The sequence below is a fragment of the Asterias rubens genome, chromosome 22 (genome assembly GCF_902459465.1).
Source record: "Asterias rubens chromosome 22, eAstRub1.3, whole genome shotgun sequence".
Taxonomy (NCBI): domain Eukaryota; kingdom Metazoa; phylum Echinodermata; class Asteroidea; order Forcipulatida; family Asteriidae; genus Asterias; species Asterias rubens.
The window spans coordinates 5,776,125-5,801,816 of record NC_047083.1 but is presented as its reverse complement, the minus strand read 5'-3'; the positions used below and the strand labels follow the sequence as shown (position 1 = coordinate 5,801,816).

At 38.0% G+C, this 25,692-nt stretch overlaps 1 protein-coding gene across 5 annotated transcripts in view; it reads right to left on the bottom strand.

The window, feature by feature from the left end:
• LOC117305072 (UHRF1-binding protein 1-like) overlaps positions 1–22,318 on the bottom strand; it is a 58,031-nt gene extending 35,713 nt beyond the window's left edge. For 3 of the 5 annotated variants that reach the window (XM_033789792.1, XM_033789795.1, XM_033789794.1), the window contains exons 1-9: positions 22,116–22,318; positions 19,580–19,742; positions 11,833–11,871; positions 10,144–10,238; positions 9,016–9,124; positions 4,568–4,771; positions 2,813–3,007; positions 1,765–1,948; positions 436–444 (exon numbers count right to left, since the gene is read on the bottom strand). In XM_033789792.1, coding sequence (XP_033645683.1) covers positions 436–444; positions 1,765–1,948; positions 2,813–3,007; positions 4,568–4,771; positions 9,016–9,124; positions 10,144–10,238; positions 11,833–11,871; positions 19,580–19,742; positions 22,116–22,159 — 1,042 coding nt within the window. In that variant the 5' untranslated portion in view covers positions 22,160–22,318. The remainder of the gene's footprint in view (positions 1–435; positions 445–1,764; positions 1,949–2,812; positions 3,008–4,567; positions 4,772–9,015; positions 9,125–10,143; positions 10,239–11,832; positions 11,872–19,579; positions 19,743–22,115) is intronic. The other 2 variants (XM_033789793.1, XM_033789796.1) reach the window with 1 other exon arrangement.
• Positions 22,319–25,692: the final 3,374 nt, after the last annotated feature.

Here is a 25,692-nt window from a genome sequence, read left to right as displayed (position 1 = left end):
CAAAAATCATATCCATCACGGAAAATTTAAAAGAGCCGTTATAATCCACCGCTTAAGCAACTTTAAACTACGACGCAACAAAAGTGATAGAATGCCGTTTAAAACTGTGCAGGACGAATCGCGTATATACACGTACCCTCAGTGATTTTTTTTAACAGAACTCGGGTAAGTACCGAGTACATCATGTGTATACAGTACAGTGCTAACACACATCGGTGTATGGATAAAAACCAAAATTAATATTCTTTATTCCAGATGCAAATTTAACATCTATTTTACATCAAAATTGCTTATTTTGTTATCAGTCGGCCATGTCAGCCATTGGATTGATTGACTTTCCATAGAGCTACTGCACAGGTACTCACTCTGGATACATAGAAACAATGTACATTGACCCCCTAGCAAGTAAGATTTTATACAATCATGCATTAATACCTTCCATTCCTGTTATTGGATAGCCAGAGGGTGGGGTTAGAAAAAGATGAAAAACAATAAAGATATGAGGTTAATGTCGTCAGTAATAAACATGAAAACATACACTGTACTGTGTCAGTCTCCTGACGATGACTAGAGCAAGCTACATGTAGTCGAAACGTTGAGACAATTAATAACTCACTCCGCAATAGTGCAGTTAATAACGACCCTAAAATTTTAAGTACAGTAGTCCCGGCCGATTTTCTACCTTCTGCCTAGGTAAAAGCAGGACAGTTCTTTTCAGAACTGAGAAGTCTCCCAAAAAATCTGAAAAGTCTACTCCGCTGTAGTAGAATATATATAGCAAGACAGTTCTCTTTAGAACAAACTCTACCTGGCAAGTAGATTAGGCCTACACCATGTACACATGTCGTTACCGCAAACCAAATATATAGTGTACAGTTGTCCCATCAGTGCAACATTGCTCCACTTTCAAATGTTTTGCATAAATCACTTTTAAGGTTTGGAAATGCAATACAACAAGTCCACTTATACATATGATTTAAGGGTTTATGATGTGACAGAAGACGTCATGTTATCATCATGTGCGCTTGTGTTTTAACAAGAACAAATTACTTAAAATTTTGCTTATATTTGCTCCATACACTATTCCACTCGCGCTTTGTGTGATGACTTTGTGAATAAAACAACATTACATACAAACATTATGCACACGCATCAGTAGACGACCGACATACAGTTAACTGCTGCTGGTGAGTACCTGCTATGGCACCAGTTAGCAGTTAGAAGTTCGCAGTTAGTGACAGCAGTTAGGTCAATTAAACTACGGCACTTTTGTATTGTTCACAATTTTTTGACTTCCATAATGCAGTATAGGTCCCAACCGGGTGCTTCTGTTTTAATCAATGTGCCTTTTTAAATAATAATTATTCCACTTTTTCTGCCGTGTATAAAATAGTACTCTTAACTACTCTCTCTATGTTTTTTGTAAAAGCCAGTAGCATTGAAAACAGTTATTACGTTCACTTTTGTTTTTCTTGGCATGTGTTGCTGGCTCTTGTATGTTCCTGTCTCATTTTGATTATTGTCTTGCTCTGTGCTGTATGATTGTCATGTGTGAATGCCGAATAAATAATAATAATACTACTACTAATAATAATACTACTTCTAATAATAATACTACTACTAATAATAATACTACTACTAATAATAATAATACTACTACTACTAATAATACTACTACTACTAATAATAATACTACTACTAATAAAATAATACTAATAATACTTCTAATAATAATAATAGTAATAATAATGTGTGTGACCTCACCCTGCTCTGGTTGGTTCATCTCATCACACAGATGCAGATCAATGCTTCGTGTGAATAAATGATAAGAAGTTTCTTGGACGTCATATTTCTCAAAGTACTGTAGATTCTGTAGCTCCTTATGCGTCTTGATGTTATGGGTTCTATTAGTGGAGTCATCTTGCATTGGAGAAGGAGAAGCAGTGGGCTAGTTACAAAACAACCAAACAAACAATTAAGTATAGGACAGGGGTGAGAGCAATTGCTGATGAAAAGGTCTTAAACTGAGATCCAGATCTTAGAAGGTTCATTAATAATAATAATAATAATAATAATAAGACTTGTAATGCGCACATATCCACCCTGCTGGGTGTTTAATGGCATCTCCACCATTGATAACTCTTTGAGATAAAGATTCCAAAGAAGTTTTTGCAACAGCCTCCTCAGCACTACAGAAGTAGATTAAAGAGCCGTGCTTGTTTATTTTGGAGAAAAGTTCAGCATTCCATTTTTGATCAGGCAGACTTTAAAAAGTATGAAATGCATCAAATCATCACCATTCATCCAGACATGGTTTTGTTGTTGATCTTTTTTTTTCTTGTACCTGTGTCTAAAGAAGTACTACAAATAAAAAACTGACCAATCAGAATCTCCTAAAAGCCTGGGGGACTTGTGCGACTTGTGTCAAAGTCTCGACTTTTGATTGCTTAGTTGAGTCGCGTCTACCACATTTCAACTACTAGATATATTATGCCGCCACGACTACTACAAAAATAGTCGTGACTATCTGTTTGGTAAACCAATTGTGTTCTGAATAGTTGTGAGGCGTGAACATAATTTACTTAAAAACCACAATCGGACATCAGTGACACAATCCATTCAGCTTGAGTTTTACTATATTGCCGAAAATGCCACAATGCATCTTGAGAATTAAAATTTGGTCGCGACGAGTGTTGTAGTTGCGACTATTTGAGTTGCGACTAGTCGAGTAGTAAATTTCACTAGTCGCCCAGGCCTAATCTCCTGCCCTGCCAAACCATAAGTCAAGGTTTCTAAAAAAGCCAATTTCTACCTGTCCTTTATCAGCTGCCCTTGCTTTGCTCTGATTGGCTGCTTTCTCAATGACAGGCATAAGACTTCGTAGATGAAGGATCACTGCCTTCATCTGAGAATCAGTCAAAACCCAGAGAATATCATCCAGTAACATCTGAAGCTTGGATGATATGAGACTACAGTCTATCTCATGCTTCTTGATTGTAACTCGCACCTGTGTAGAAAATATTAATAACCATAATTTAGGAGGCTAATCATCCTTACTTCAAGTTTACACTCCGTCAAGGAATCTTCGATTAAGTCCCATGCTTCTCCTCATTGAACCCAAGTCTCGACACTCCTGGGTTGACAGGTCTTTTTCTTCAGCTGCGCCACGCATTTGGAACTCTCTACCACTTAATCTTAGATCTTGTCTTTGTACAACAAAATTCAAATGTCTTCTCAAAACTTATTTTATGTCAAGGACTAATTTTGTTGTGTCTGTTTTCTATCGTTTTGTTTTTGGTTTAACTGTGCCTTGAACACCCAGCGGGGTGGGTTTGTGCACCTTACAAGCCTGTATTATTATTATTGTTATTACTGGCAGCTGAGAAATGAGTAAAACAAGTCACAAAAACAATTGTTTGACTCAGGAGACAAAAATTTGCTCAGCATGTAAAAAGTATTTTTGTGACATTGTTTTATTCATTTCTCAAAAACTACAGCAAGTAATATTTTAAGGTAAGCTTTCTACTACCATTATCTTCAAACGGTGTAAGTTTAATGTAAGTCTGTGGACATTGTGTTTTGTGTTGTAAAAAGTACCAAAACCCTTGAAGCACCTTATAAAAGACTCTGATAGTTTGAATAATTACATGAAACGTAGAAATAAAAATTATCATGAGAGGCCCTATTGTTTGTTATGGACATTTTATTTAAATATAAAAACAAGAATGGTGTGTTAACAAACACAAATGCCACACTGACATCAAATTCATTCTTGAGTTATTGCTTGGACAATATATATTTTGTTTTAGCCAAATGACATTGACATTTTGTCCTGGGAGTCCAAAAACAATAGGCTTCAGGTGGATCTCTAGAACAGTCCACAAACCAAGTTTGGAGTTGATATGCTTTTCAAGCCCTTTTTGAGTCATCACTCGGACAACATTTCTTTTGTTTTAGCCATAATGACCTTAATATTAACAGAGGAGGTCCAAAAACAACTTAGGCTTCTGGGGATCCCTAGACCAATCCACAGACTAAGTTTGGAGTTGATATGCTTTTCAAGCCCTTTTGAAGTTATTGCTCGAAACAAAATATCTTTTGTTTTAGCCATAATGACCTTAAGGCCGTGTCCGAAACGACGACTTCGGCTACAGCTACGTCTAGATCAGCGCGTCTGTCAGTGTTGAAGAATAGGCAGACGCGCGCGATCTAGCCGTAGCTGTAGCCGAAGTTGCCGTTTCGGACACGGCCTAATATTTAGCAGAGGAGGTCCAAAAACAACTTAGGCTTCTGGGGATCCCAAGACCAATCCACAGATAAGTTTGGAGTTGCTACGCCAAGTCCTTCTTGAGTTATCATTCGGACAATGATCACACACACATGCACGCACACGGAAGGACAAAGCAAACACAAAGCACACCCAAAGACAAAGCAAACACAAAGCCTACATGTACATGCCCATTCAGCTGGCTTCTCCAGCAGGGAATAACATTTCATTTTACAATTTTCCAGGTTTTATAGTCCTTAAACATGTTAAATACTCAGTAGTTTGGTGTTAGATATTCACCTTTCCTTGATTTGTGATCAACCTAATTGGAGTAGTGGGCCGTTCCGCATCAGTCTCAATAGCATCTAATGTAAGGCGAACAGTGGACCATTCCACTTCTTTGAAGGTAAGGATCTGTTCCTTGTTGGAGTCTTTGATGCGAGTATAGCGTAGATCAGCTGGTTTCCAATGTGGAGTAGTGCTTTGGACAATCAGCTGAGCAATCTAACAACAAGAACATGGCAAACTTTAATATTAGGAAAGAAATTAGAAATACTACCAACCAGCATGACCAGCATGAAAACTGCAGCTGTGAACAACATAATAATAAAGACAATTAAAATGTGCAAAAGCATATCCACTAAAGGGGTGCTCAAGGCACGTACAAGAAAAACAGTTATTAAGAATGGCTTGTCATAAGGTTTGTTTTAAATTTGATCTTGAAACTATCAACAGTCCCACATATCTTGACTGCAATGGGAAGCTTGTTCCACAAGTGAGGGGCAGTGCGGCAAATGCATGATCACCCCATGAGCTTTTCGATTTTGGGACAACTAGAGATACTATGTAGATAACTGGAAGAACGGAGACCTGAGATAGATGGCTTATGGACGTTGATGAGAGAAGCGATGTATAGGCGAGGAGAACTTTAATGGACAGGATGATGAGAAGGAATTTGTATGCAAGTCGCTGTTCAACTGGTTAGCAGTGAAGGCGTCTTTTAGGACTGGTGTGTGCGAGTATTTCCGTGTGTTTGTGACTAGACGGGCTGCGGCATTCTGGACCCGTTGGAGCTTCTGAACTTGGTAGTTAGGAGACCTATACATGTAGCAGCAGACAATTGCAGCAGTCATTACATTACGAGTATGACATTATTATTAAATGAATGTGATTTTTAGAAGGAGACATTACAGTCTGAGAAATGTTTCTGCATTTGAAAGTTTCTCAGATTGTGTATTACAAACATTGTACATACACACGGTCTAAGGCTCGCACAGACCAATATTTTTTATTTTTTTTTTCGAAGGGTAAAAAATAGGAAAACAAAACTAATGCTGCAATCAAAATATGGTGATATGTGTTAGCTAAAAAAATACTACATGTAATTTCTTTGAAATTGACAATATTTTAAGCAAACAAATTACATGTATTTTGTACCTGGATGATTTTAGATAATAATCAGTGACCTTTCAGATTGCAATTTATCTTTTTTATGTTCTCTTTTTTTTCTAAAACTTTTGAGACTGTGGGCTCTACTCAAGCATTCTGGATATGTTTTCTTTTAAAAGTTGGACTGATCGGGTCTACTGGACTGATGGAACAAGGTCTTCGGAATGTTTTTTACTTCATGTACTTGGTTTTTATCTTGGCACTAATACATGTACATGTACATGTACATCAAGAAAATAACCTACATGTAATAATGCAATCTGGGTCTAGGTTTTTTTCTTGATGATTGAATTTTTTTAAATTTATTATTACATTGAGTATAGGCCACAAAGTTTGTGCGTATCGTCATGCAATCGCGGGTATCAACCTGATACATGTACGTTAGCTTGTGCATAGGGTAAACCCTTGTAAAGGTTTATTTTCTGTTTACTTCAGGGAGCTGTATGAAATGTGTGACTGGTTGTTACTAGTAGACGTCTGAGTACGCCTGATTGCACAATAACCATGCTTGAGGCTACTGGATGATTGTGTATCTAGACTTGATAATATCACTCAGTGTCAGGGTTATTCCGTTCCCTTAAAGACATGTATGTACCTTTTATTGTTTATACACATGTAGTGTACATTTTATGTATCTTTAAATTTATCTTCTCCATTTTGTTTTGTGGAAATAAATAAATAAATAAACTAGACATGATTGCATTTGTGCACAAATGCATAGCTGTTTCGTTAAACATTTTCAAATTAATCAACTTTAATAATTTGAAATTCTTTTTTAATCAAAGCAGTTATGACCTACATGTATCCAGCCTATTTAAAAAAAAAATGTTAGAATATACATGTACCAAGGATCAGTTAGCAATTTATGACTTTAAGGTGCAAAATAAAAGAAATAAAAAACATGTGATGATGTCATCATAACGTCATTTCACAATTTACAAGAACTTGCCAATATCTAAGAACCTACAAAGTTTCAAAATGCCACGTCACCAGACATGCCAACTTCTGGGATCACAACACTGTATTCTGAAACCCCAAAACCTGTATTTTGCATAAAAAACCTAATTTTTGATAAAACATGCGTAAACGTAGTCTTAAGTCCCGAGACAGGCAAAAAAGAGAAGGTGCGTAGGCCATTAAGTTATCGAACAGCCCAATTAAACCAGTAATGTAAAAATTGGGGAAAAAAATAAAAATAAAAAAATTGGGCAGATGTTTCCCTATGGGTGGTTAACCCAGTGAAACAGGTTTTATATGAAAAAGATATTGATAAATCATATTATCTTAAAGATATTGATAAATCATATCTTATTCATATAGAAACCCTTGGTAAATTTCATTTTGTCAAAAGAAGACAAGTAAAAAAACAAAATTAATTTATTTTCAAAGAAGAAGACAACACATCATCCCAAAACTTTTGTTTCTTGCATTTGGGGGCATAGTTCTTAAATTTATCTTATATACATCTCGCTTCAGGCGCTCTTTTGCGTCTTTATTTTGTAAAATTCTTTTGCAAACTCAATTCATTCACCATGTTTTTCGTCCCTTCACAAACGACCGATACCATATAAGGGCATTTTTGACAACAGCGCCCTCTGTTGTTCAATTAATTGTGTTAGACTGGTTCCCTGTGAAATTGGGACGTCAGACAAACTAGTGTGCAGGCAATGACTATGGATGCAAGGGAATCTCCATTGTGCTCGATGTATGTGTGGGTGAGCGTTGAAGGAACTTCTACCACGAATAAAGTTCACTGGATAATCATTGTCGGCCAAAAACTTATTTGTGTCAATAAACAAATATTGAACTTGAGTTGAAAAAAGGGCACGACGGCCAACGGGGAGAAAATTGTATTTTTGCGGTGGCGATGCTCAATACCCGTATACCCGTATTTTTTTACAAAAACCCGTACGAAATACGGGAATAACGCACTAGTTGGCATGTCTGCGTCAGTGATCCCCAGTGATGTCATTGATCTGTCACTTCACACATATAATGCCTGCCTGACGATCAACATGTGTTAAAATTTTGAGGTGATTACAAAAAAACTTCACCACACACATCTTAAAAAAGTCCATTTTGTAGAGTTTTCAACCTGTCGCTAGAGGGCAATCTTGTGTATTGTGATGTCATCAGTATATTTTTTTAACTGCCCACCATTGCCAGACACTGACACTGTTGAAAGCAAGTTCATAAATTTTGCCACTTTTGAATAACAAGGCACTTCCGGTTTCGACCGGAAGTAGAGGTCATGTGAGGTCACACACACAAAATAAAATGAAGACCTAATTTATCCCTACCCAATCCCGCCAACAGAAACCTATGGTCTCTTGTGGCTGATTTGATACAGATTTTCAAATATTTAAAATAGTGTAGCTTTAAGACGACGTCACGTGACAGGTGATGACGTCATCATGACGTCATTCATGTCATTGCAGACCATTACATCAATACCTTTTATCACTTAAAGTTTCATTGCAATTGCCTTTTAGGAACTATGCAAAAGACTGCTTAAACGAACCGTGTGTTATCTCAATGGCTTTTTTCACTGAACCAGACAACAACAACAAAAAACTTTCACAAAAACAAGAGCTGTTTCACTGCGCTGCGCTATGAAACAGCTAAAAAAAAAAAAATGCTTAAACAAAAACAAGAGCTGTTTCTGATAGATGTAAAATTTGCATCGGGGATAAAGAACATTAATTGTTTTTTGGTTTTTACCCATACACCGATGTGTGTTAGCACTGTATACTCAGTACTTTCCCGAGTCCTGTGAAAAAATATCACAGGCATATTTACTCGAGTGGGATTCGAACCCCTGACCCTTGCAATTCTAGAGCAGTGTCTTACCAAATAGACTACCGAGGTTGCCCGGTAGCTAGAGGCAGTTTGAATCCAATGTTTTGGCAGCGGGTACCGCAACGGTGTGTGCGTAAAAACCCAAAAACAATTAATATTCTTTATCCCTGATGCAAATTTAACTCTCTTTCATATCATTGCAGTACCCACTGCCAAAACATTGGATTCGAACTGCTTCCAGCTACCGGGCAATCTCGGTAGTCTAGTTGGTAAGACACTGCTCTAGAATTGCAAGGGTCAGGGGTTCGAATCCCACCCGAGTAAATATGCCTGTGATATTTTTTCACAGGACTCGGGAAAGTACTGAGTATACAGTGCTACTGTAAAAACACACAAATCGGTGTATGGGGAAACACCAAAAAATAATTAATACAAAAGCTGTTTCGCTGCGCTGCGCTGCGCTGCGCTACGAAACAGCTAATAAATTACATACACTGTACCTGTAGGTTGATGTGAAACGTGTCTGATTTTAGAAGACCGGTAATAGAGTTGATGTGAATGTACATGCCATCCACTACCTTCTCTGGGAAACCATATCTGCTTGCAGGCCTGCATGGGAAAAAGGTTCAAGATGGTTAAGCTCGGTTCATACACGTACATGTACTTCCTAGGAATGCAAATGCGGAGCGAATTTTGGTAATGCAACACTCGATTTGTGATGCAGTGAAGTTCGCATCGCTCGAAGCATTCGCAGGAAGTATGAACCCGGCTTTACTCAATAAAATGCCTTCCATTTTGATTCTATTGACTTGTTACTGTACTTTAGTTTAAGAAACCTTGGAATCATCAAAGGCAACACAGTGTACAAAAGATGTATGCCCTGCAGTGGTGTTCAGAAGCAGAGTCAGGGTTCGAGTCCCAGTCATGATGATTACATGTATATTGTTTTCCCTGAAAAAAGGGGGAAAAAAATGAAAACCATTTTTTTTTTTTTATAGTGCCCTAGTTATTGGGCCAAAAACTTTCATTTTATCTCTCTCAGCTTCCTGGGGAGTATACCGCACTGAGCTGTGGGCGCTACAAAGGCTTTTTAGTACACAGTATCAACCTTTGCAGAATATACCCCTGTGGTGTGAAGAGAAGCAATAGTAGTCAAAGCATCTTGCTCTACTATACACGTGTCTTGACCTGGATTAGAACCCACACTCCGATGAAATAACCACCGGAACTTGAAATTGATGCTCAAAAACCATTGGGCCATGCATGACACCATCATGTCAAACATGAGGCCAAATGACAAAAAACACATGTTTAGCATCCTGCCTTTTTGAAAAAGGGAAAGATTAATTTATTTTTTTCAATAGCCCACCTGACACAGGCTGGGCTGATTTTCAAAGTAAATGTTTTTTCGTCTGAGACCAATTTGGTTTTCCTTGGAAAAGAAAAAAAAAGAAGGCCGCCTTTTAAAAGGAAGCAGGCGGGGGACGCTAAACATTTTTTCTTTTTTACCTAACCATCAATTCAATGGCTTCAATCTAGATCACAATCTTCTTGGTATGGATTGACCAATCAGAAGTTTGCTTGAAGATGTAGTAGATTCCATCTATGTATGAATATTAATGACTTACACTTGAGACTGTTTATTTGTCATGTCTTGTAACGTACTCGTTGTTTCTCTGAGTGTACGACATGTCGCCATCTCCAGTTCTACTTGGTCCAGATACTATTGTACAATCCAAACAATAATGTTAAGTTCTAGTCAAAATCAGTACTTGAATAGCTCTTTTCACACTAACTCTATTCACCAGGGTTGCCCCAGGGGAATAACGGCCGCCCTATTCACACTATGATCGCATTATCCCCCACTCTTCCCCCAGTCTGCCCCAGTAAATGGGCATACCCCGGGGAACAGCCACCACTGCTCTGAAGTATGGAGTAAGCGGTAAAACCAAAACCCTATGGAATAGGGACTCATTGTCAAAGTACGCCAGGGTAACAGTGGGGTAAAAAAGCATCCTGGGCCTCCCAGGGACTAATTTTATTAAAAATTGAGGCCATTAATATAAATTGTGCATGCTACTGTACAACATAATGCTGTACAGAGGTGTACAGTTACTAAGAAATTAATGTTCATACAATTAAAACTTTACATTTGACACAAAAGGTTTGTAATATGCTATAATGCTACATGTAGTACATGTACGGGTATACATGTACATGTACATGTAACACTCTATTAATTGCTAAAAGGAAAATAGATGCATAGGCCTACTAGTCATTTCTATAATGTACAGGGATGTGATAGGCTTTTGAGAAAGAAAACTGAACTCTGAGTGCAAAGCGCGAAAGCATGCAAGCTCAAAAACTTGCGAGCATGTAGCCTCATAAGGCTATAACATTTATCTTTTAAAAGCCCTTCTCTGCACTCTGAGGCGTTATTAATGGTTACATGTAAACAGCTGTGTAAGAGAAGAAGGCATAAGCGAACGTGGACTTTGCAAGTTCTAACACAAACAGAAAATCCCAACTACATGTAACATGTTAAATAAGCTTGACGCAAGCTTAGATTGAACTGCCACTGTAAGCCCTGCTTAAGGTAAGCAAAGCCATGAAATTGGGCTCAGCTTACATATGGGCCTACAAATGTATGGACCACATTCACATGACATCACCATACATCACCACATTCACATGACATCACCATACATCACCACATTCACATGACATCACCATACATCACCACATTCACATGACATCACCATACATCACCACATTCACATGACATCACCATACATCACCACATTCACATGACATCACCATACATCACCACATTCACATGACATCACCATACATCACCACATTCACATGACATCACCATACATCACCACATTCACATGACATCACCATACATCACCACATTAACATGACATCACCATACAAAGTAAGCAACTTTGCTAATCATTATGCTGTTCTAGGCTTGAATTTCTTTAAAATGTGATTATCGTACCTTTTTATGTGTGCACAAAGAAATCTCCATTGAAAAAGTGCAGGAGCAATCGTGAAGTCACATTGCACAATGATGGATCTTAACCAGTGCTCAGTCATTGAAGAATGATTGGTTTCAATTAAATAAAATGTTGTATGGCTTCTTACTGGCACCCCTAACAAAGTTATTGACAAAAGGGACACCGCCAACATACATTAGGGCTAGAGTACGTAGCTCAGTTGCTAGAGCACTGGGGGTCATTGTTCAAATCCCACTCTAGTCAATATTTTCTTTGTTCAACAGCAAAAATCATGAAATAAATACTACTTACAATACTGATAGGATGTGTTTTTAACTTGGTCCAAGGAATCTGTGTAAGATAAGAACAAAGAAAAATGCATGAAAGAAAGTAAGTCAAATACTTCAATTTAAAGGTAAGGAACATGTTTAGTAAGGTCCTATAAAGCAGATTTGGGTTTTTTTTCTTTCAAAATTTTAACGATTGATATATTTTATTATGTATAGATCACATGTTTACAAAAGAGCCACAGCCTGGACTTCCTGCAAGCATGATTTGTACACAGCTCAGTGGAAGAAAACATAAAATCTTATATTCTAGGAGATTGCACTGTCTAATTCTTATCATGGAGATTGCACTGTCTAATTCATCAACTTTTGATACGATGCAAGAGGGCACATGATCTCAAAACTTCTCCAGCTTTTACTTTCATTACTCTTGGTTTTATGTGGAAATTATAACACGAAATGTCAACTTTCCCATAGGACCAGTGCAGTATTGTACAAATTCTTGACCACCAACATGACCAAGGAAAAAAAAACAAGGAAATTGAAATGTTCATTTGTCTCATCTCTTCTAGATAATGGTACAAGTTGGTAATACTACATGTAGTGGTAATTACTCAAATTAATTTTTATCTCAAAAACTTACTTGGTAAACATGGTCCAGAACAATTGTGGGAAACCTCCGACATGTCTGAAGTAACGCAGTTTTTGAGAAAGAGGTAAATGTTTATAAAATGTGTAATCTCTCGCGTAAAAAATAAAAGACTTTCATCTGAAGCCACGACACCAGACCAATTTGTACAAAAAGGGTGTTTTATTTTTTTATTTTTTTTATTATCTCTTGCAACTTTGATGACCAATTAAGTCCAAGTTTATATACATACATGTATTCATGTTGGGATACGCCAATGGTATCCATACATGTATGCAGGTGCGGATACACCAATGGTATCCATACATGTATGCAGGTTGGGATACACCAATGGTATCCATACATGTATGCAGGTTGGGATACACCAATGGTATCCATACATGTATGCAGGTTTGGATACACCAATGGTATCCATACATGTATGCAGGTTGGGATACACCAATGGTATCCATACATGTATGCAGGTTGGGATACACCAATGGTATCCATACATGTACATATGCAGGTTGGGATACACCAATGGTATCCATACATGTATGCAGGTTGGGATACACCAATGGTATCCATACATGTATGCAGGTTGGGATACACCAATGGTATCCATACATGTATGCAGGTTGGGATACACCAATGGTATCCATACATGTATGCAGGTTGGGATACACCAATGGTATCCATACATGTATGCAGGTTGGGATACACCAATGGTATCCATACATGTACATGTATGCAGGTTGGGATACACCAATGGTATCCATACATGTATGCAGGTTGGGATACACCAATGGTATCCATACATGTACATGTATGCAGGTTGGGATACACCAATGGTATCCATACATGTATGCAGGTTGGGATACACCAATGGTATCCATACATGTACATGTATGCAGGTTGGGATACACCAATGGTATCCATACATGTATGCAGGTTGGGATACACCAATGGTATCCATACATGTATGCAGGTTGGGATACACCAATGGTATCCATACATGTATGCAGGTTGGGATACACCAATGGTATCCATACATGTATGCAGGTTGGGATACACCAATGGTATCCATACATGTATGCAGGTTGGGATACACCAATGGTATCCATACATGTATGCAGGTTGGGATACACCAATGGTATCCATACATGTATGCATGTTGGGATACACCAATGGTATCCATACATGTATGCATGTTGGGATACACCAATGGTATCCATACATGTATGCAGGTTGGGATACACCAATGGTATCCATACATGTATGCAGGTTGGGATACACCAATGGTATCCAGTGCCTTTAAGGAGAGAAAACTGCGTATGCCAGAGGAAACATAATTGACAAACATTCAGCTTATTGGTTGTGGTTGTGCTTGATACAAGTAGATCAACATTATATTAATGCCAGTCCTTAAAAATCAATGCAAAGCACTTCCCCTAGGGATAAATTATATCAAGCCCCACCCCCCCCCCCAGCAAAAATCAATTGCTCAGGCTGAAATCCTTTACGCTGACTACTGTCATGTATGTAGTGTTAGCATAGGATTCACTCTACTGTACAGTTGTAATGCTTCATGTATCAATATTGTGTATATTGATTATTGTACAAAGTATCATCACAATAATATTTTGGTTCTGTCTTGCATTTAAAATTACATGTAGGCCAAGTATAATAACCAGCAAGTTTTTCGACTGAACTTTCAACAAAAATCAAGGAGAAGGCAGGGTGCTCTAGATTAAATGTTTTCACAATTTTAGCTATTTTTTCCCAATATGGCCGCCATGCTAAATATCACTGGCCAAGTTATACATGTATTTATTTACAGATATTGTGCTGTTTGAGTATACCGTGGGGCAATATATAAAACAAAACAAATTATTTTTTGTTCATTTCAGTCCACTTCTTTTAAAGCCATTGGACACTTTCGGTACGGAAGAAAAATTAAAAGTTCACAGATTTACAAATAACTTACAGGGTTTCAGAAGGTAATGGTGAAAGACTTTTCTTGAAATATTGATCCATGAAATGCTTTACTTTTTGAGAAAATATTAAAACAATATCAATTCTCTATCGAGAATTACAGGTTTATTTTAAACACATGTCATGACACGGCGAAAGGTGCGTAAACAAGGGTGGGTTTTCCCGTTATTTTCTCCCGACTCCGATGACCGACTGAGCCTAAATTTTCACAGCTTGTTATTTAACATAAAAGTTGTGATACATGTACATGAAGTGTGGGCCATGGACAATACTGTTTACCGAAAGTGTCCACAGGCTTTAAAAAGCAAGTTTCAAATTCAGAAACAGTGAACAATGTACGTATTTAGCTTGAATTAGCTATTGCCTATAGTATAGAAGATACACTTTCACATCCATGGGTGGTAAAGACGACTGTAGACCCACAGGCACTTTACCTACATGTACCTTGCCAACCAAGTGCTGGAAACCAAAATGCACAGAAAGCTAGATGCACTTTCCAGTCAATTTATTCTTTCTCAACATACAGCACGCGTGCTTACACAATAAGAAGCTGAAGCGAACCATTTTTTTAGTGACTGGATTATAAAATAATTATACAAAAAGCATGTTCAGTATTAATTGTATTATTTTGTATGCAATTCTTTTTCTTTTTTTATAGTACACCAAAAAAAGGAGGAGGCGGCCAAAAAGGAGGCGGGCGGGGACGAGAAACTCGTTTCTTATTTTACTTGGCCTTATATGTAGCTTTTGAGCTGTATGGAAAATTGAACATTGTCTGCAAGCACTGGGTTTACAGTAATTGACAGGTGGATAAAAAATAGGCATATTTCTAAGTTTTTAAAAAAGGAATGAAAGAAAAGATATTAAAGTGACAATTGGAGTCTGTCCAAACAACATGTAATGGGACATTTTGGTGTGACATTCTCATTTAAAAATGGGTGGCAACAAGAAAAGAAAAGTTTAAATGCACGCTTGTTTCAGGATTTTTCAAGATTTTTCTTTGTAAAGAGCAAGACAATAGTTTTTGTAGGCCTATTTCTGTATTATTTTAGTAATAACTGGGGATAATCTGCTTTTGTTCTTTCACATGGAAATGTTGGACATTTCATACACTAGGCCTATGCTTTCATAAATTACATTACATTACATGTAGGCCTACATGTAAATGATGAGAAAGGCATAATGTAGACTCTGTCAATTTTTAAAAATCACTATGCTATTCTATTTCGCGTGAAATCGAATGCTACTGAAATGGGTCATTCGATTTTGTTTTATGACCAGTCAAATGGACTGTTGCATCATTTAATCAATAAAATCTCCAGTCGAATCAGCTTTGCTAAATGGAATCTAAAAATAATAATAATTTGGGGGGGCTAATCATCCTTACTCGCAGCTAAGAGCTGAATTGCAGGGTCACCTTGGTGAGAGGCGAGCGTTTACGCACAAGCCAACCATGCAGTCTCGCACAATTGTGTGTCACAAAAAAAAGAATGACAGTAAAATGTCTGCTAAATTGTCAAACACAATGCTAGACTAGTGGACATGGTGGACAAGTCAATAAATGTCTGTCGCGGTGATAGCATTCAGACTCTCCCCACGATTCCCGCGGTATTCTCGCGAGACTACTTGCCCCGCAAGACTACATGTACTGCTCTCATGACTAGGGTCAGAAGTCGGGCAACCAGCACACAGTGGGCCAGAATTGAATCAAAGTGTGCCAAAATTATATCTCAACATATTTTTGGTGAAAATTATATTTAAACATATTTATGATGGAAAGTTGGTTGTAAGGGGTTTTCTGATACGTAGAATTTGATGGTCATGGTTTTAAAGGTCTATGACGTCATCATAGTCCTGAATCGTGATTGGTCGGCAAGAGTTTAATAACTACTAATATCGTTTTGTTCATTTTTTCCCCTAGGCATATCAAAGAAACAGTTTGTGAACAAATGTTTTGCGATGCAAAGTGTGTTTTCATAAGGGTTTCTAAAAGCGGTACTCATAAAGGGTGGTCTTTCTTTGATGCTAAACAGAGAAATATGATCGCTGACACACGCACTGTCGTTACAGGTGGTTGAGTCAAAACAGGCGTTTCTCATAGGGGTATACAACTTCAAAATTGAATAATTTCCAAAGTCGCAAAATGTCGCAACCAAATTTGGTTTTAGACTGTTCCTGAAGGTTCAGGCTACTGAAAAAAGTTAGAATTAAAGCGGCAATCGGCGGCATTTTATATTTCCTATGTCTCTGATTGAAATAAATGAAAACTAGGAGGCATTTTATGGGATTTATCAGACCTTTTCAAACAGTAAACAGAAATTAAACTGATTATTAATTTAATTTTCATGAAATATGGACTTTAAACAACCATCAACACGGTTTTCATGGCATTATCTTTTATGAGCCGTTCAGGGTCGCAAGTTAAAGTACCCTTAAGTTCAACGGTTTTGCCGCACTTTGTTACGATTTTTTGTCTAAATAAAGTCATAACCCTAATTTTAAAGATTTTTTTTTCATTAATTCTTTCTTTTAACCTACCCCTGGACTATTAAGAACAATAACAAAATGGAAGTACTGATTTTTGAAACAATCACCAGTTGCCTATTTTGGCGCAGTTTGACCTTGACCTGGCCCACTGTGCAGCAGTTCGCGCGAGAAGAGTGATCTCGCGAGAGCACCGTCACAACTCGACTATCTCACCGCGTGGGACCAATAACGACTTGTTCTAACACCAAAAAAAAGGGTTTTGATTGCCTCAAAACGAGGAACTCAGTGAGAGAGCTCTTTTCTCACAATGTTTATAGACCTACATCATCAGATTTTTCAGATACTACCATAAACATAAATTAATTTTAGCTGGACAACAAACAAAGCCTGATTTGTTTTTGTACTAGCAGTCTGTTGGTTAGTGTATTAATCAAGATTGTAGTATTACCCGAATGTACACATAGCAACCACTATGCAAACTAATGGTCTGTTGAGATTAGGCATCAAGTTATATAAGCTGTGCATACATACACTTTAAGTCAGTTAGTGTTCATGTTTGTACAAAATGAAACTAGCCTTGCCCTCTCAAAGCTAATACTCCTGGCCTGGTACAATAATACATTCTGTTTTAATTGACTATAGCCACTGAAACACAGACTTTTTAAAAGTGTTTAAGGAACATGTTGCCTTGGATCAGTCGAGTTGGTCTTTGAAAAGCGTTTGTAACCGTTTGTTATAAAATGCATATAATTAGAAAGATATTTTGAAAGTAGAATATAATGATCCACACAAGTAGCACTCAAAATTGCGTGGTTTTCCTTTTACCTCTCCGACAAACACAGTTCGCCATTAATGGAAGTCAAATTTTTGACACCCATAAATGGCTGTGTTAGTTCGCAAAGTAAAAGGAAAACCATGCAGTTTCGAGGCTAATGTGTGTGGAACGATCATTGTATTCTACTTTTGAAGACAGTGGACACTATTGGTAATTGTCAAAGACTAGTCTTCTCACTTGGTGTATCTCAACATATGCATAAACCAACAACCCTGTGAAAATTTGAGCTAAATCGGTCGTTGAAGTTGCGAGAATATAATGAAAGAAAAACACACTTGTCACACGAAGTTGTATGCTTTCAGATGGTTAATTTTGAGACCTCAAATTCGAAGTCTGAGGTCTTGAAATCAAATTCGTGGAAAATTACTTCTTTCGTGAAATCTACATTGCTTCAGAGGGAGCCGTTCCTCACATTGTTTTATACTATCAACCTCTCCCCATTACTAGTTATCAAGAAAGGTCTACTGCTTATAATTATTTTGAGTAATTACAATTAGTGTCCATTGCCTTTAAAACATCTTTCTAACCATTATGCATTTTATAACAAACGGTTAACGCTTTTCAAAGGCCAACTCGACCGATCCAAGGCAACGTGTTCCTTTAAAGGGACACTCAATTCTTTCCAAGCACAACACTTTATTCACTGTAGACAACTCAGTCTTCTCCAGCATGTGTTCTAAACAAAGCTCTCACTTTAACCCTAACCCTAACACTAACACTACCACGCTTTCTGTAGCACCCACCATACTTCAGAAGCAATCTGTAAAACCTTTGCTCTAGGAAGTCAGGAGGAAGTGTCCATCAGGAATCATTTGTTAATTTTTCATCGGGGATAGCAAATTTTTCATTTCATTGCCTGTACTGCACACCTGCACACCAATGTGTATTTTAAAAGCACTGTATGCTCAGTACTTTCCTGAGAATTACAAATGGTAGGGCCTACCCGCTGAAATAACAAATACGATTCAAACCGCCTCTACCCACCGAGCTACATGTTATAAATGTATTTAGCTCAGTGGTCTTGAGGTACATACACTGTACATGGACCAAACATCTTCTCTAGCAATGCAAGGGTCATGCATTGGCTCGAATCACACCAGAGTGATTTGCCGGTGTTTTTTTTTCACAGAACTCTGAGAAAGCTGAGAATACAGTGCTTTGGTTATTTTGAGGTCTGCGTCTATGATTGAGCTGCACACATCAAGAAATTGTGACTCAGTTACATGTACTAGACGACAAAATTCTAGTCACTGTGAAATCAGCGATTAGCTTGTTAGGATTCAAACCCACAACCTTGTGACGTGTACACTACAATCAAATAAATGTCCAGGGGCCTTAACCTGGGCCAGGGTCCAGCTGCCTCAGTGACAACCTTCAATTTTCAAAGTTGGAGAACTTAAAGGGAAGGTACACGGTTGGTAATTACTCAAAACAAATATTAACTTAAAAACTGACTTGGTAACGAGCATTGGAGAGCTGCTGATAAAACATTGTGCAAAACGACTCCCCCTGAAGTACCATAGTTTTTGAGAAAAAGGTACTTTCTCACTTAAATAATAAAAGACTTCTAGCTAGAAGTCTTTTATCCTTATCTGAAAGCACACAAATTCGTCCAACAAGGGTTTTTTGTTTTTTTCATCATTATCTTGCAACTTTGATGACCAATTGAGCCCCAAATTTTACAGGCTTGTTATTTAATGATTATGATTTGGAAACACCAAGTGAGAAGACAGGTCTTTACCAATTACCAAATGTGTACCTTCCCTTTAACACTACACAGCAATAAAAGAAGTAAAACTACAAATTCCTACAGGGTTGTTACTGTACCTTGACGGAGACCTTATTGCACACAACCTTGTTAAGGACCAGCCAGGAAGGAAACTCTAAAACTTCCATTAATGCTTTCTCATCTAACTCCAAGTCTGTTAGATTTCCCTCTCCTTTTAGTGTGCTTAGTCGGATTCGATCTTGTGAGAGGTTCTTTGCAAACCTTGAAAGTGGAAATGAAAAATGTAATCAATGTTTCTACTTAAAGTATACAGTGTAGGCCTACAACTGTTGTATTAAATTCATGGGGGATACCATAATGTATAATGTATGCATCTAAAGCAAGGACCAGAAGGAGCTTTACAACGTAGAGATTTCAAAGGTTCCATGTGCGATAGCACTGGGCCCAATTTCATAGAGTTGCTTTTAAAACAGAAAATATTGCTTTAAAGCCATTGGACGCTTTTGGTACATAAACAAAACAAAAATCACAGATTTACAAATAATTTACAGGGTTTACAGAAGGTAATGATGAAAGACTTCTCTTGAAATATTGTTCCATGAAATGCTTTACTTTTTGAGAAACCATTAAAATAATATAAATTCTCGATAGCGAGAATTAAGCATTTATTTAACAGTCATGACACGGCGAAACGTGCGGAAACAAGGGTGGGTTTCCCCGTTATTTTCTCCCGACTCGAAATATCTCCCAATATGAAATACAGTCTCTTCTGCTTTATTGCACATTCTACACACTATAGGAGAGACGTTTGCTTTCTCTATCCTTGCCTTCATTGTAGATCTTTCTTAGTCCACTCGAGAATTAGTATAGACTTCAAACATTTCTTTAAGCGCCTGATGTATTCTGCCTTCAGCCTTACCTTTGATTCCTGGTGAAGGACATGGTCCGATTCAAGTACACCAAAATACCGATAACTCTCCTCCTCACCCAAAGCCCTCAGCTGTGCACTATCTGGCAGAGCAATGCCATCGGAATGTACCCTCTTCCCCCTCTTCATGGTCATTGAAGCACATTTCTCCAGACCGAACTGCATCCCAATGTCATCACTGAAAATCCTGACGGTCTGCACCAAAGAGTCGATCTCGGCCTCATTCTTCGCAAACAACTTCAAATCGTCCATAAAAAGCAGATGGTTGATCTTACATCCGTCCTTCTTCATTACATAACCTGCACTCACCTTCCTTAGAATCATCGACAGGGGCATCAGTGCAAGAACAAACAGCAGTGGAGACAGAGAGTCACCTTGGAAAATACCTCTTCTTATGCATACCTTGCCCAGATTATCATCGTTTGCTGTCAGATTTGTTCGCCACGTCTTCATGCTCTCACCTAAAAGACGTTTTACTGCATCAGCCACTCCAACCATATCCAGACATTCTATTATCCATGTGTGCGATACCATGTCATACGCCTTCTTGTAGTCGATCCACGCCATAGCCAAATTAGTCTTTCTGCTCCTGCAGTCCTTCAGAACAGCCTTATCGATGATAAGTTGATCCTTCGTACCTCTTGAACGCTTCTTACATTCTTTCTGCTCCTCCGGAAACAACTGGTGGTCATCCATATGGCGATATAGGTCTTCTGCAATCATACTGGTCAAGAGTTTATACATCACAGGTAAGCACGTGATTGGTCTATAATTACTGGCAATGTTACCTTTCTTGACATCCTTCATGATCAGAACTGTTTTTGCCTCGGTCATTTTGAAAACAAACTCAGAAAGTCAACATTTTTTTTTCATAACATGTTTTTTAATACACGGGAAGTGCACAATGAGGTATTTTTAGCCATTGAAAAACACAAGACAATCAGACTTGTCCGGTCCTGAGTTTTACTAGCCCAATGCCCAACAAGGCTAAAATCACTGGCCTCATCAGGGTGCAGAGAGCGGTTCAGTCATCCTTAAATTCCAGAACTGTTAAAAAAACAGACCAACATGACCAAGGGCAAGGAAGGCATCATCGAGATGCTGCCTACCATCTGACAATAACAGTTCTTCAATATCAATTCAAACGGAGGCCATCAGACTAGGAGGAAGAAAATTACTGTCAGAAAACTCAGATGTGTAAATGTAGGCATCCAGACTAGAGATGTATGTAGAGTCATACTTTTACTTTTTTAATACGTATGCACAAGTCTCTATTTTTTTTTTTTTTATTATTGTTTTTTTTTTATAAATATTTTGGCACCCACTGAGCACACAAACCGTCCACCGTCGGCAGCCTTACCCTTGTCTAATGCTGAAGTGAATTAGGCTTTGTTGACAAGTGGCTAGATCGATGTAGATGTGGAAGGGAGGGGCATCTTTGACTTTGCTCCACGTTTTTTTTTACCAACCACAACTAAAATGCAGGCAACTGCAAGAGCTACAAACGAAATCGCAGATAGCTACGTAGAGAGGCGATGGCTATCTATAGATATGCAGGATCGTAAAATCAGTGCCATATTTTATGAATTGCAAGCAGTTTGGTTTCAATGTCAATAGGCCTACGTGTTAAAATTTTATCATTTAATCATTAATCATGAATTGAAAATTTAATAACAAACCTTCATCCATGGACAAAAACCACTTACTTGGAAAGATGCTTGATAATCTGGCCTTTAATTATGGACGCCATTTTGATCTTCCAGTCTTTGTCTTTCAAAGAATCTTGGAGCCCTTAAAGGTACCCTACACCATGAAGGAAGACTACCGACGACCTATCTGCAACATTTATCTGGATCTGTACAATCGTTCGCATTGCCTTCGTCACACACAATCTGTCACATTAGCAGCCATTTTTATTGAAGACTAGATTGCACGACAGAGGGCGCCAAACATCTAGGAAGAGAACGACCAGTTTCCGCCACGCCCCTTTTTGCCGTGCTTGTGGAACAAGAAAATAAAACTGGACTTTGGCAAACATGAGCTAAGTTTATTCAGTCTTACAATACTGTATAATCATAGAGGAAGGTGAGTGATTCAAACCTAATTTACTGCATGGGGATCGAGGCGCTGGGCATTCATTCGTCCCTTTAAAAAGTGCATTGTGATAATCTTCATCGTGCAAAAAGAAAGCTCGATCCTTTTTGCGGGGTGAATATTTTAGTGACAAAAATTCATTCTTTCTGAAACCTACGTTACTTCACATAGGGAGCCGTTTCTCACAGTGTTTTATACTATCAACCTCTCCCCCATTGCTCGTAACCAAGTAAGTTTTTCTGCTAACAATTATTTTAAGTAATTACCAGGCAATAGTGGCCAGTGTATTTAAAGCACTAGGGAATCATTGGACCCCTGTCTTTATCCGCAACGATGTGTCTTAAGAGAGACTGAGAATAAATAACATGCTATGTAAATACAAAAGCGTCTTGCCGGCTACACGATTACGAATAAACCTGGAAATAATGTATATATATATATTTTTTCAAACATTAGAGCATAAATTATGTTTATAAACAATAACATATTTTTGGGGGTAATTGTTTGTAACGATTTATATGTTGAAAAGATAAAGTTGTTTTGGGGGTGACTTCGCCCCTTTTGTAACGTCAATCGAGGCAGACTTTGCCTGGATCGAACATCGAACACACGTACGTGCAAGTACATGCAAGTCCTACAGTCGTGAGTTTGTTGTATGTTTCGAGAAAAAAACAATTCTTGTATTTTTCCGGCAACGTCGACCAGGGCCAAATTTCATGGCTCTGCTCACCGAAAGCACAGAATCGGCGCTTACGGAAGCAGGGAATACGAAGTGGCCATTGGCTGCTTTCAGATTCTTGTAGCGAGGACCGTAGGGTCATTTCTGTTCCTGTTTCCGTTGAGTTCATTTCAAATTTTATTTTTGTTCTGCTCCTGTAACTTTTCGTAGCCATCTCCCGTTAGTAATATCTTGTTTAACAGTTTTAGTTTTAGTTTTAAGGATACAACTTTCCTAATAGTAATATCTTTATTTATAACTTTCCTTATGTATAAATAGTTAGTTTGTTAATTCGGCAAGGTACCGTTTTCTTGATTCCCATGGAATTTAATAGCCATTGAGCCAACTCCCTCGTCGGATCCTTATTTTGGCTCATAGCGTCTGGAGTGTCTCTCGTTGGATTCGTTTTCCTGCTATTTCAGTGTTTAGTATCGGCTATTCTGCTTGGACTTATTTGTTAGTGTATAAATTATTTCCCGTTGCTTCGCATATTATTATTTATTGATGGTTTATGTTACGTCTATAAAGCACCCCAGAATGCCACAGTAAAGGCCCGGTCACACAGGCCCCGATAACGAGAACGAAAACCATAACGATAAAAATGCACGCCCTCGATTGGTTGAATGAGCGTGGGCGTATTCTGCGTGGAGCAATTCAACCAATCGCGAGCGTGCATTTTTATCGTTCTCGTTTTCGTTCTCGTTTTCGTTCTCGTTATCGGGCCTGTGTGGCCGGGCCTTTAGGCTCGTTATCGGGCCTGTGTGACCGGGCCTTTAGCCCCAGAATGCCACCAGTTAGCCCCAGACTGCCACGCCCCAGAATGCCGCAGAAATGATGCCCATCTGTATAGACAACGTATAATGAGTTCTCCCTGCAACTATTGTAAGTGCATTACGTGTATAATAAGCAGTTTCGCTGTTGTGATTTAATGCGGGATGTGTCTTGTGTTCCTAACAAAAAAACACAGTGTCCACAGATTTACATTAAACTTACACACAGTTTGAAGATAATGGTATAGTAGAAAGCTTCCCTTGAAATTTTACTTACTGAGGTGCTGTAGTTTTTGAGAAATGAGTAAAAGTAATAATTTTCGACTCAGTTTTAGCATGTAAAAACGTATAAACCAGTTATGCTATGGTTTTGGTATAATATCGTAACTGGCTAAGGGGATTTTACATGCTAAAATCATTTTGGTCTCTTGAGACAAAAACGATTTTTTATGTGACTTGTTTTACTCATTTCTCAAAAACTACACAACCTTAGTTAGTAATATTTGAAGGGAAGCTTTCCACTATCATTATCTTCAAACCCTGTAAGTTTAATGTAAATCTGTGGACATTTTGAAAAAGAACCCAAATCCTTTTCTGTAAGTCTGTAATATTTCTTTAAAAATGTGTATTTTTGTGTTATTTAATGAGGTTTTCCCGCGTCAGTATCGTACTATACGTTGAGTGCAAATTAAATGGGATTAATTCGTGAAAGAAGAATCTTCCATGTCTCTTTGGTGCTGTATACATGTGACAATGGTGAAATACGTTTATGCTATGCATTTTTTTTTGTTCTGCTACAGGAAGCACACTATTTGCCTATGGGTAAACAGCTTATGGAAATTGGGCATATGGTTATAATATTGCAGGTTGGAATCACTTCAAGCTAACTGCTGGTTTCACAATGACTTAATTAAAGCCATTTGACACTTTTTGAACAGGACAAAAATTAAAAGTTCACAGATAATAACTTAAAGGTTTTACAGAATGTAATGGTGAAAGACTTCCCTTGAAATATAATTCCATGAAATGCTTTACTTTGTGAGAAAACATTAAAACAATTTCAATTCTCGATGTGAGAATTACAGATTGTTTTTAAACACATGTCATGACACGGCGAAACGTGCAGAAACAAGGGTGGGATTTCCCGTTATTTTCTCCCGACTCCGATGACCGATTGAGCCTAAATTTTCTCAGATTTGTTATTGTATATATAAGTTGTGATACACGAATTGTGGGCCTTTGGACAATACTGTTTACCGATGATGTGCGATTGCTTTATAAGCATTCTCGTCTAACTGATTCAACATTTCTTGATTTGTCAAAAATATTACGCATATTTGATTTTTTAGAACCGTTTGATTGTATGATCTTGAGAGTGTAATGTATACAATACAAATTACGAGTGAACCTTTCTATAGAAAGCTCGTGTCAAAGGGTGCATGGTCGTGTTTTTGACTTGATTATTGCCGACAATTCTACAGTACACAGAAAAAATAATCCTTTATAGGAATGCACAAATTGAGCAGCGTTAACGCTGTAACGCTTTTCTGAAGAAAAAAAAAACAATGGGAGACTTTGTGACGCTAGGTGGCAGCAGACTTACCAGGTACATTTCCATTGTTTACGTAGTTCTGAGCGTGCGCACATGACCGAGAACAATAGATTTTACCTGGTAAGTCTGCTGCCACCAAGCGTCCCAAA